Source organism: Lacerta agilis, chromosome 2 (assembly GCF_009819535.1).
Source record: "Lacerta agilis isolate rLacAgi1 chromosome 2, rLacAgi1.pri, whole genome shotgun sequence".
NCBI classification, from domain to species: Eukaryota; Metazoa; Chordata; class Lepidosauria; order Squamata; family Lacertidae; genus Lacerta; species Lacerta agilis.
This window is the reverse complement of record NC_046313.1, coordinates 2675552-2689077: the sequence shown is the minus strand read 5'-3', so window position 1 is coordinate 2689077 and position 13526 is coordinate 2675552. Positions and strand designations below refer to the sequence as shown.

The window sequence follows — 13526 nt, the reverse complement described above, 5'->3', positions numbered from 1 at the left end:
ACGCCTTAGTGTAGTACCATGCAGCCTACATGCTTCCCATCCCTCCTGCAGATTAAGTCCTTGGCTGAAATGGGTAGCCCTGCCAGAGGCCCTCACCTTGTAGGGGAATGCTGGTCTGAGTCGGAGCTCTGTGAGCGTGCCGGGTGAGAGTTGCTGCTGCGCTTCACCCAGGCGTTTTCTTTTGGCGGAGGCGCTGGCATCACCTTCAGAGGAAGCTTCTCTTCCCTGGGAGTCTTGGAAGTGGGGGACAGACCTTCATCCTCTTTGCTGCTGCTTTCATTTTCCAATGATTTCTCACTCTCCCTCCTTCGTGAGGCTGGAAGCACAGGATACAACACAACGTGGGCTAAGAAGATATGCACACACTCCCCGGCTGTATGATGGAAAGCACATTTCCCCTGCACCATTCCCCAGTGATTCTGGGCTAGTTGGCATGCTTTACCAATACAAACCACCCAAAACACCCAGTGTGTTTACAGAGCAGAAGATCACAGAACAAGCCTAAACTGGGCGGTGCGCTTAACCCACAATACAATCACAGACCTGTGAAAAGGATCTGGGCTGACAAGTCCATTGTTTGATGAAGAGACTTCCTGGTTGGTTTGCACGTCAGTCTTTTTGTCTTTCCTGGGGCATAAGTGATCAATTGCCCATAGGAAGCAACAGAAACATCCAGGTTTCTAATGTAATTGATTGGGGGTGGATGTGCTGTTGCCCAATTAAAGGTTTGTGCTCTATCATGTGTGAGTGCAAGTAGACAGGCATGCGTGAGGCATGACAATCTTGCAGTTTAGTCGAGTGTTACTATGTCCAGTCTGTATGCAGGCTGGCATGGGGTCTGTGAAGCTGACTGTGGCTGAGGAATCTCTCTCTCTTACACACACCCACACCCACACACCAGCTGAAATCCTCCTTGTTTTGCCTGCATGAGAGAAAGCAAGCAGGGAAGTGATTCTGATACTGAAAAATGTTTCATGGGAATGAGTTAATCATCTTCTCCCACTGCTTTGATCGAGTTCTCTCTCTCTCTCCCACCCACCCACCCAGGACTGTGCTATCCTTACAAAAAAATGTTTAGTTTGGGCCTCAAGGTTCTTAACATGCAACTCCCCCAACATTGTCAACACCATTTGATAGCTGCTTTGGCTACGGAAATAAACAATTGTTAAAATACATCTCAGTTTACAGCAGAGCCCAATCTAGTCAAATTGGCCCATAGGCTCTCACTCAGACCAAAGCCAGCATTTGTCAATTGTACATGAAAGTAGAAGCATTGCGTTTTCCTTTAGCAAAGAGTTGAATGAAAATTCTCACTAAATAGGAATCTGGGTAGTGAGCAAATCTCACAGTGCAACGTGTGGTGCTGCCTTCCAAACGGCATGATAATGATGAGCGGTACTCCCAACTGCAGAGGTGGGATGGGATTGCTCTCAGTTGTGCAGTGATCCCGATCGTCTCCAAAGCTGAGAGGGCAGTTGGGGATTGTTTGGCAGTTGTGAAATCCAATGGTCCCCTGCCGCTCACACAGGGCAGTCCTTCTGCTGCCAGCAGGGTGAATGTGTGCACAGCTGTGAGGGCATTCCAAGTGCTGTTGCACCATGGAGCCCAAGCCTGCAGCCTTCCTTCCCCGCTGGCCCTTCCCTTGGGAAAATCTAAGGCCAGAGCAGGAGGCGGTGGATGCTGCCCTTGGAGAGCACACCGCCAAGCAACCGTGTCCAAGCTAGCCCACTCCGTGCCAGCTCCTTCCACCCAGTCATTGTAGACTCTGTTAGGAAGTCTATTGTATAAACTCCACCTACTAGTAACAGACAATTTACATGACTAGCAACACCAACCACATGCAATCCAACTGTTTACCAACAACCAGAGGGGCAAACAGTTGTCCCAACAGAGACTACTGTACAGTAAAGGGACCCCTGACCATTAGGTCCAGTCGTGTCTGACTCTGGGGTTGTGGCGCTCATCTCGTGTTACTGGCCAAGGGAGCTGGCGTACAGCTTCCAGGTCATGTGGCCAGCATGACTAAGCCGCTTCTGACGAACCAGAGCGGCGCATGGAAACGCCGTTTACCTTCCCGCTGGAGCGGTACCTATTTATCGACTTGCACTTTGATGTGCTTTCGAACTGCTAGGTGGGCAGGAGCAGGGACTGAGCAACAGGAGCTCACCCCGTCACAGGGATTCGAATCGCCAACCTTCTGATCAGCAAGCCCTAGGCTCTGTGGTTTATCCCACAGCACCACCCGCGTCCCAGTACCTGTACAGTACTTACTTGTAAATAATAATAATAATAATAATAATATTTATTATTTGTACCCCGCCCATCTGGCTGGATTTCCCCAGCCACTCTCTGTATTGACCTGAATATAAGCCTCACCTTTTTTCCAAATTTTAAGTGCGGCTTAAATTTGCGACCTTACAAAAATTGGCTTTTATGATAGCGCTGCTGAAACAGACATATGGTAAAACGTAATGGGTGTGAGTGCCTGCGGAATTTTAAGGGAGCAGATTATATTAGGATATTGTCTCTTCCTCCCCCCCCCCTTGAATTTTGCAGGTGCGGCTTATATTCGGGCCAATATGGTACCACCACTGATCGACAGCTACTTAAGCTGCTAGCTTCCCTGCTGATTAGCTATTTAGCACCCAAACAGTAGATCTGTTGGTAGGTTATGGACAACTTCCATTACGAAGCACTTAGAAACCCCATATTCTCAAATCTATACGCACAGGCTTGACATGTAACTCAACTGAAGCTTCCCAACTGAAATATGTGCTATAATCCAGGAAAGTTATGGGGCTTTCCAGAAATAGGACGATACACCTCAGGGCTAAGTGAATGATACCCCAAAGACAACTTACTTCTTCCTGTTGGGCCTGTCCCCACAGAAGGAGTTGTACTGCCAGTCTGTGAGGACTCACTCCCTGTCCGTGACCGCTCTTGGTTATCTTCACTACGCCAGCTGGGGTGTCTAGAACATATACAAAATATACTAACTGTAAATACAGGGCACTAAATAAAAAAAACAAAAACAAGGTGGTTAAATCAAACTGAGATAATTGTGCCATTAGCAGGTTTGAAACAAAGCTCAGAAGCAGTTAAAACTTAGTTGGTCTCTAAGGTGCTACTGGAAAGAAATTTTTATTTTGTTTCAAATTATATGTGTTAGTGCTCTGTAATGCCATGAACCTACCTACCAAGGCAGCCAATGGAATGTCACCGTTCACCATCTTCAGCATGAAGCAACTCTAGGGGTGTTCAGCAGCATCAGAGGAGCTGTAGGCATACCTATGGCACCTCTTGCACAGATCACCAGCTTGAGCCTGTGCCACACCAAGTCGTGTTTTGCAGATTAACTCAAGCAGTTTCTCTACTGGATTGTGTGCAACTCATGCTCCTTTTCTGCCACTTACCGCTCCCGGGGCCGTCGCTCTAGCCTGGGCTTATCATCTTCCAGCTGGCGCTGCAGCTTCTCTTGCTCCTTCTGTAGCCTCTCTTCTACTTCACGCTCTCTTGCAGCTGTGTCCACAGGCTTGGCCCCCCCAAAGATGGAGGCTGCACGGCTAGACTGGGTAGCAGGAGCTACAGATGTATCTTCCTCCTTGGGTGCGCTCCGAGGCTTCAGGTTCAGTTTAGGCCTCTGAGTGGGACCTAAGAGAAAAAGAACAGGAGGTTGATAAAAGCAGAACAGTTCAGAAAAAGCAAAATGAAAAAAGCAAAGCCACTGGATTCAGGATTAGGGAAAAGCCAACAGGCAGGAGAATTGTGAAAAATTCAAATGGTTGTCTTATTTAGATAAGGAGGTGGGGATTATAGGCTGAATGGTATGTGGCATTTATGCCACATAAGGAGATCTTAGAAACAAGAAAGAGTCAGCAAAAGGACCCATGCCCAACAGGGGACAATGAATCATTAGACAAACCTCCTACAAAAGGTGGGTCACCCAGTTCTCAGAAATGGCTAGGCTATGTCATAAATCTTTCTTAACCGTGTCTGATGGATCTGGCAACATACCATATGCACTGGGGTAGGGCAAGAGGGAAACATCACCATGGCCTAGGGTCAAATTCAGAATACCACAAGGAATAAGGGAGAACAGAATGATCTGCAGCAATACACAATGACAGCAAAGCCAACAGCTTCTCATTTCTTTGCTTCTGAGCAAACACCGAGCATACCTCTATCATCCCGCCGGCTGTCATCCCTGCTATAGTCATCCCGCGAGCTGCTCCACCTATCCATTCGATCATCTCGCCTCTCGTAACGGTCCTCATAGCGGTCACCACCACCCCTATAATCATCGTCCCGGCGGTATCCGCTGCCAAAGGCTCTTCTACCACTGCCTGACCTAGAGTCGAAACCTACAGGAAAAGGAAGTTCGGTGGTTTAATCTTACACAACAGGAAGACCATTATTTCTGAGGACAGCACCCCAGAGTGCTCACAGGGGAGTCAGAAAAGAGAGCAGACCTCAGAGTCTGTGTGTACATCCACACACCCCTATACCCCTCCAACACAGTCCCGGATCAAGCAGTATCCAAACATGGCACACAATGATAGATCAAGCCAGTTTCAGGAGGATTTCATGTACAGTCTCAAGGGTACGCTTTGAAGTCCTATTTGGCATCTGAAGAAAATACCTCCCACTTCAGTTCAAAACATGGCCAAAAAATGCTTAATTAACACAGCTGGAAAGTGTGAACTAGTAGGGATTCAAGTCATGCACAATTGTACAAAAGCACCACTCCTAATTACAAGATCACTCAGCCTGGAAGGAAAACAGACCGCAGCAAGCACAAGAAACCAGAGAAAAATGACTGGTACTACATCTCCACAACCAATATAATAGTTAAAAACTGCACAAATAATAAGAATGCTGCAGGTATCAAGGTGTGTACAAGATGCAAGAGGTACAGTATTTGTAGACCAAGCAGGGAGGACAATCAAAATGTCTTTCCACTAGAGCAATCATTGATCTTGAAACACAAAAGCGAAACCTTTTTAAGCCTGTGAGAAAAGAAACTGCAAAAGTGCTCTACATTCCATATCCCAACTTCCAAGTATTTTCACCTTCAAGGGAGAAAAGCCATTCAGACCACAATGACTATACATAAAATGGATTGTGTGCCTAAAATGTTGCGTCCATAGCAGGGGAATGTAGGAGCTGTATTACCTAGCCAATGCTGCAATGTAAGCAAATTTTTATATTAAGTGATGCCTGCTGTTAGCATCTCAGACCCCAGACCCACAATGAAGTCTGTGACCCACAGTACCTCCTCTATCGTAGTCTCTACGGTCATCGTAACGATCTCTGCCCCCAAACCGATCCATCTCTCTTCGGGGACCATCACGGTACCGATCCGAATCATAACGATCACGGTCGCGATACCCTAAAGTGGGGGGAAAAGGCTATAGCATGTACAAGATAGACACAGAGCAATGACTTTCAGAAAACATTTGACACAGCCTGGGGGAGATTCAGGGGGCAGACTTTAGGCATCTTCCAGCTTGTGACTACCATAATGCTTGGTCACAGAACTATTTATTATTGAAACGTTGTTTCACCTTGTACGGTAAAGATGTATTTACATCTATATTCCATTGCACCCAGAAGATTTACAGTAGAAAATGTGACGAATAAGCAGGTACTGAAGTACCCCTAGAAAATTATCATTACCATCATAAAAAGTCTTTGTTCTAAGCAGGAGAATAGTAGAGGAAGTGTGATTTTATCAAAAGGAGGCAGGCAATTCACAGGAAATCAAAGAACTGTAGAGCTGGAAAGGAACCCAAGGGTCCTCTAGTCTAACCCCCTGCAATGCAGGAATCTCAACATACATGAACTGTGTATCTTCTGAACTATAAGCAAACTGTTTATAAAGCTACCTCCTGGGTATACATGAGGTTAGGCAATCACTCAATTACATATAACTCAAGTTTTTTGCTTTAAAAAAATAGTAGTCAGACGAAAACACTGATTGCAATTTCACAGCTGCCATACTCTAATTCTCCAGACTGTTAGACAAGAAGTTTTCAGCTGTATTTGTCTTCTGATTAAGGCATTCCTTTCTCAAAAAAAGTAGCCTATAGAATGCATTCTTTACAGTCATGAAGCATAAATGTCTAACATGCCTCCATGTCTCCAGCTCATGATATGAACCTGCTGAGTTCATCCCCATTTCAGACTGAAATGGGTCTTCCGCATTTCAGTCTGAAAGAGAACAAGGAAAACAGGGATTAGCCTTCAATGCACTTGTGCAGCTAGAACTCCGTTTTATGCAACATTTGGAGCAACGAATGACTGCATTTTGAGAACCAAGCCAGCTTGGTTGACTGACATGAGACAAGTACAGTGGTACCTTGGTTCCCAAATGCCCAAAAGCTGGAAGTAAGTGTTCCGGTTTTCTTTTTTAAAAAAATAATATTTTATTAGTTTTCAATAAAAAAAAAATCCAATATATGCCAGATTGCCCCACACATTTCTCATTGACATTAAAAAATAATAATAGAGAACTCATTTCCCCCCCGCTCCCCAAATCCCCAGACTTCCCTCTTCTGGCTCTTCAAATAAACCAAATCATCTTACATTCCAGATCCCTTTACCCAAATTTCCAACTACTAAACAATTAAACCTGTGGTATACAGCACAAATAATTTAAACATTCAGACCACTTTATACATTGCACACCTATGCTTTCATGCTATTTTCCCTTTTAAAATTATCCTAACTGTTGCTTTTTGCAAGCATTTAATCCAGGCATAGGCAAACTCCGGCCCTCCAGATGTTTGGGACTACAATTCCCACCGTCCCTAGCTAACAGGACCAGTGGTCAGGGGTGATGGGAACTGTAGTCCCAAACATCTGGAGGGCCAGAGTTTGCCTATGCCTGATTTAATCCATGTCTGCTGATGTCTCAATTAATTTACAACTGCTGGCCCCTAAATAAAAACCACTTTCCAGACTGTTGCCCATTCTTTTTTTCTTACTTTGGCATATTTAAATCTCCTCCAAAAGAGGCTCCCCATTAGGACAATTCCCCATTTCAGCCCTCCTTCCTTCCAAATTTCTCTCTGTCTCCACAGTTGTGATTTCACCCAAATTTCTCTATTTCCTGTCTGTACTCATATTTAAAGCTCCTTAAGAAGCTGCTACCAATTAAGGCCATTTCTAGTTTCAGCTCCTCCTGTCTTAACATTGGTGGTTTTACCAATACTTCCTCAAATATTTTCTGTGTATGGTGCCCTTCAGATTCCCCTGCTCTTTCCTTTCGGATTTTCTTCATAACAGTTAGCCTCCCCCACCCCCCACTACAAACTTTCCCTCCTGTCGTTGCCCAAGTCACCCCTGGATCTATTCTTCTTGTTTCCGGTTCTTCCGCCGTGTTGTTAGAGTGATCCAATCTGGTACTGATGGTCTCTGATATGTTAGCCATACTTTCCATTGGTACAAAAATTCCATTATTTCAGCCTCTGAGCTCGTTTTCTGGCTACCTTGCCCCCTGTCCTTCCATTGTTTTCAGCGCAGCTGGTTTTCTTTGGTGTTCCGGTTTACGAACATTTTTTGGAAGCCGAATGTCTGATGCGGTTGTTGGCTATTGTTTCCAGGGTGCCTGCACCGTGCACCAATCAGAAGTTTTGCATTACTTTATATGGGAAAGCGTGCCTTGGTTTTGGAACGCTTTGGTTTTGAAATGGACTTCCAGAAAGGATTAAGTTTGAGAAGCAAGGTACCACTGCACAATGAAATAACTGCTTGAAATCTTCCGCTGTGTATTTGGCATCGATGGGAACATAGGTACGAGATAAGACTCCAGAACATAGGAAGCTGCTTACACTGTCAAACTACTGGTCCATCCAGCTCAGTATTGTCTGCTTGACTGGTAGTGGCTCTCCCAAGGCTCGGGACACAGCCAGCACTACCTACAGATACAAGGGAATGAACCTGGGGCCTTCTGCATGGAAAGCAGATGCTCTGCACCAGAGCCACAGCCCTTCCTCAGTGTGCGCAATTCCCTGCTAACTTTTTGTAGTAACTGGCTAGTATTCAATCTAGAATCATATACAGGGACCAAAGCTACTCTTGTAAGAACAGAATATAAAGGAAGGGCTTCAGCAACTCAGGAGCATGCAGGAAAATTAGAAGAGGGCAAGGAAAATTGTAGTTAGCACAGCAGGCAACTGGTGATGAACTCACTGTCTCCAAAGCTATCCTCGCCCCTGCGGGGAGGGGGGTCATCAAAGCTATCCGTAGTAGGACGAGCCCTCCAGTCAGTTTCAAATCTCTCTGAATCCCGGTTGCGATCACGATCTCTACCAAAAGAGCGATCGTCCCTATCTGCAAAAGAAAGGAAAAGCAATCCAACAGTTAAATGGCACATCCAGTTTCATGGATTCAGACGTCTGCACAGAGGAAAGTAAAAGCACCTACACTTTGGAACTCCCTTATTGATATCAGGCAGGTGCCTTTGCTGTACTCCTTCAGGCACCCCCTTAAAACATTTTTGCTTAGGCAAGCCACTCCAGACACCTAGAAGTTACATGTGTTTTATTCTGTTTTAGTTTATTGTTGATTTTAGTTTTAAAATGTTTTAAAATACCTGTTTTTAACTGTCTTTTATGGGTAATTGTAATGAGATTTTTTTTGTCAACCACTTTATTACAACCAAGTGGCATATAAATTTTGTTAAAGAAAAAAAAAGATACACAATTTTCTCTGCTGGAGCAATAAACGTGACCTCTGGCAAGATCACAGTGAGTAGATAAGAGGGAGCAGGATGCTGGTTCAATGTGCTCTGTGGAATCGTGTAGCTTACACCCACCACCTTCTGTACCCTCAGCCACTGGGCTGGAGAGGCACTCTTAAGGAAATGGAAACCCACAGTGCAAATTCTGCATTACTTGGTGCTTTTTGCAATTTGCACTGTTGAACCCAACAAGATCAAGTCAAAAGCAGGTCCATAACTGTGAAGGTAAAGCTCATAAGGCCTTTAGCTCTCCTTGTCAATTTCATCCTTACACAGAAAAGACTTGCTAGTAAGTGGGGGAACTTGGTAGTTTCACAGCTTTATTTTGCAGCCTTTGTGTATAAAATTTAGCTGGTACAAGATGACCTCTTTTCACAGAGCCACAGCACTTACCTTTATCCTGAGCTTGATCAGCAATATCCACTCGTATTCTCCTGTTCCCTAGAGACTGAACATACAGTGGAACATTAGCATTTTAATGCCCAATTTTTTTTAGAAGATGTACAGCAAGTTCAAGGTTATATCTGATCAACGCATGTAGAACTGCTTTGTAAATGGATGCACCAATCACTTTAACACATGGAAAAAAGGATGCTAGCAGAATTGTTAACACCCCACCCACTAAAAGAGGCCACAGATTACTAAAAGCCAAAGACCTGGCAGGAAAGAAATATTTTTGCCTGGCATCCCCAGGTATGTAATAATGGAAGCAGGGATGCCTTCCTGGGGATAGCATTCCACAAAAGGGTAGCAAATAAATAAACAATGCCCACTGGACTCTACCGCTCAGGTTCCGGATGTACAATTGTAGAACTTCACTTGTGCCAAAGTGCACAGGGAATCAACATGGAAACAGGGTGCACTAAGAATAACTCAATCAAACCAAGGCCTGGATCTTTCGCTCTGTCTTTCACACGACTAGAGAATATTATGTTCATGGCCCAAGAAAAGTCTCCAGTCTTGGAAACAGGTTGGCACAGGGTATCAAAAGCTTCTTCATCCAAGAGTGTATCCGGTGCTTCTGCTTGTACAGTGGAACTTCCTCTTCCTCCCTCCCCACTGCACCCTCAATATCTGCAGCAACAAATATAATTGCTTATTTTAAGCTGCCAAGCTGTCACAAACTCCCTTAACAGTTTACAGATTTACTTTCCTATACCTATTATAGCTTTGTCCTTTGCAAGTTTTATTTTTTTTGTTGAGGCAGGAAAATGGTTTGGATGCCTTCAGGTGGCACTGTCTAGACTTCAGAGGCAGGATCACTTGCCAAGTATCTGAGATTGCCAGAATAATCTACTTAAAATAGCTAAGGCAGAACAACCACCTGAAAACGCTTTTTTTTGCTGCAGGATAGTAACACTTTTAATCTGGCTTGTCTGAGAAAACTGAGTCCAGTTTCTTCACCCAAGTTGCTTGAGACTTGAGTCATGCCAATCAGAACAGGACAGATCACTGTTGTCCCTAAGTACTTCAACAGACTGCCCTTAAGATACAATTTTTTTTGGGGGGGGGGCCTTCTAAAACGTGGCTAATTTTATCTGATTCTGCTTACATTCATTGCACTGTGATCTTTGCCATTTAACTACAGATTGTTTTCATGTCACTAGGAGGGAGATAGAAGGGGGGAAATTACTGAGCCCATTGTTGGGGACTGAGGTTAACAGGCACTGTCCCAGCTTCTAAAAATATTGAAGGTTACTATTCTAAAAGTGCCTAACTTGAACTGCTGGGTATCAGTGTGTTCAGAATCAATGTGGCTACATTTGGATATGTCCAACTTCTCAGAAGCCAATCGGAGATAATCAAAGGCAGTCCATTTCAGATGTATACCATGCATCTTCTGAAGTAGTCAATTTTTACCAAAATAAATATATAATAATACATGAGTTAAGGTAAGGTAAAGGTAAAGGATGGTAGAGTCCAGTCAAAGGCTATGGGGCTGTGGCACTCATCTTGCTTCAGGCTAAGGGAGCCAGCCTTTGTCCACAGACAGCTTTCCGGATCATGTGGCCAGCATGACTAAACAACTTCTGGCGCAACGGAGCACCATGATGGAAGCCAGAGCGCACAGAAATGCCGTTTACCTTCCCGCCACAGCGGTGCCTATTTATCTATGCTTTTCGTATGCTTTTGAACTGCTAGGTTGGCAGAAGCTAGGACAGAGCAATGGGAGCTCACCACTGTTGTGTGAATTCAACCCACCAACCTTCCAAACGGCAAGCCCAAGGGGCTCAGTGGTTTAGACCACAGGGCCACCCGTGTCCCTAAGGTACCTCCCTATTAAGATACTTTATTTCCAGCACTGCTTCCAAATAAACCATGCATTATTCCAAAAACACGTTGGAATCCTGTGCATCCTACAGAAATCTTGAGTAACTGGGATTTGCCTAAGATGATCAGGTTTCTTGCCCTTAAACGTGAAGCCTGCAAACAACATTAGGAAAATAAAATTTCTAGGGAGTGCAACTGTAGAACCTTAAGAAACCTTACTCTGGCAATCCAGATCCTTGCCAACTCCTGTAAAGGGTTAGTCTTCTGAAAACAGTCTTTTAGCTCAAATTATTGCATTTAATGATCTAACAACAGCAGAAGACTCTCGGAGGAGGACCTCAGTGTCTGGGCTGAGCGATGGGAGTGGATACACTCCTTCAGGTATACTGGACTGAGTCCATTTAGGGCTTTAAAGGTCAGCACCAACACTTTGAATTGTGCTTGGAAACACACTGGAAACATACTTAATCATATGTGGATAGGTTTGCAAGCAACAACATGGTTGGGCAGCCTGCATAATCTGCCTTCATCCTCTGGTTATTTTTAGAAACATACTGCCTTTTGTGCCCTGAGAGTTTCACATCAGCTGACAGCAATGCAACAGATCCTGTTACAGGTTATCTCTTTCAATGATGCTTTCCTCTCTAATCCAGACATAGATATACCTGCAAAGTGAAGTACTTTCTATGCATTATTACTTCAATCAAGTTTTCAAGAGTTTTGCTCCTTTGAATTTTCTCTCCACCCCAAGCCAAGCCAAGGGATAAGACTACATTTCTTGGCAGATTTCTACTCACCTCTTCATTGAGGCTCAAAGCACGGAGCATGGAGTCCAGATCTTCAAACTCAGCATATCCAAATCCTTTCAACCTCTCTGGATTACTAGGCTCCCGTGGTAAACGAACAGCACTTATCTGCAGTTGAGTGAGAGGGGAAAATATTGTAAGTAACCATCTTCCTACAAAGAAGATGCAGTGGTAGTCTCCAGGTGCCATGCTCCACCCACTGTACTTATAGAATCCTAGAGTTGGAAGAGACCACAAGGGCCATCCAGTCCAACCCCCTGCCAAGCAGGAAACACCATCAAAGCATTCCTGACAGACTTATTTAAAGACATTTTCATGCCACCCTTCACCCTTAGGGTGGCTTTTATAAAATACAAACTTGCATAACTTGCAAGAAATTGAAATTCAGGATAAATGTCCTTGGGCTTTATTGATTTGTTTGTTAAATGTGTATCCGACCTTTCCATTATATGCTGCTTGTAAATACAGAAAAACACAAATACAGCCATACCTCATGCTGCGTACGCTCCGTGTTGCGTACGTTCAGGATACGTACTCCCGCCCCCCTGAAGTGTTTTCCGGTGTGCGCGCGCGACCGCCACATGCGCAAAAGCGCTCAAATTGCACAACTTTCGGTTTTCCTTTTTTTTAAACGTGCGTTCGAGTTACGCACGCCTGCATTACGCACGGCGACCCGGAACGGATCGCGTGCATAACCCGGGGTTCCACTGTAATGTTATTTCATTTATTTCATAAAACTTATATACTGCTGATAGTAAGAAAAACCCTTCAAAGCAGTTAGGAAAAAACCTTTAAAAAATTAGTAACAGCAATAAGGGCACTTAAAAAGAGAAAGGCAGGAGTGGACGCAGGTGATAGATTTTCACTCCTTAAATCAGACCACATAATATACAGTACTCTGGTGCAGTGTTTTTCAACCACTGTTCCGCGGCACACTAGTGTGCCGCGAGATGTTGCCTGGTGTGCCGTGGGAAAAATTCCAGCCAGAATATCAGCTTTGTGTTCAGCCAAACAGGCCCTGGTTGCGCACTGAATAAAGTATTTTATAATTTTTCATATTTCTGTTTACTTACTATTTCATAATAAAGTAATTATAAAATACTTTCTTTGTGTTTATTTGATTCCTATTCAAGAGAATTACTTTATATATAGTCCATATGGGCACAGAGTTAATTTTTTTTAACATTTTCTAATGGTGGTGTGCCTCGTGATTTTTTTCATGAAACAAGTGTGCCTTTGGCCAAAAAAGGTTGAAAAACACTGCTCTGGTGTTTCACACCAACGGAACAATTATCCTAACTCTTTGATTCTACACACGCATCACTAACACCAATTATTGTTTCTGCTTCCCTTATAAGCTGGCATTGAAACACTGGAGGAACACACCTTTTACAGCACACTATTATGCATGCCTACTCAGGCTTCTCCCATCAAGTTAAATGGGCCTTAACCCCAGCTAAGTGTATACAGGACTGCAGTCTTAACCATCCTGATTTCAATAAAGGCTGCATGCTTAAAAAGATGCTAACTGTATTCTAGGTCAGGAGTACTCAGAAGGTAGATTGTAACCAACCAGCAGATCACTTAAAACTAATAGATTTCTATTTACACTACACATTCGTAGCTATGATAGTGGAAATCAAAGCTACAAAATATATATTTAGACTAGCAGGGAAGAATCTTCTTCAGTTTTTGACCACCACAGG

General features: G+C 44.0%; 1 protein-coding gene across 2 annotated transcripts in view; it reads right to left on the bottom strand.

The window, feature by feature from the left end:
• Positions 1–13526, bottom strand: part of EIF4B (eukaryotic translation initiation factor 4B) — a 36605-nt gene that overhangs the window by 7765 nt on the left and 15314 nt on the right. For both annotated transcript variants that reach the window (XM_033137004.1, XM_033137014.1), the window contains 8 exons: positions 11812–11928; positions 9137–9191; positions 8194–8334; positions 5273–5389; positions 4179–4361; positions 3414–3651; positions 2862–2971; positions 97–316 (listed from right to left, as the gene is read on the bottom strand). In XM_033137004.1, the coding sequence (XP_032992895.1) occupies positions 97–316; positions 2862–2971; positions 3414–3651; positions 4179–4361; positions 5273–5389; positions 8194–8334; positions 9137–9191; positions 11812–11928 (1181 nt within the window). The remainder of the gene's footprint in view (positions 1–96; positions 317–2861; positions 2972–3413; positions 3652–4178; positions 4362–5272; positions 5390–8193; positions 8335–9136; positions 9192–11811; positions 11929–13526) is intronic.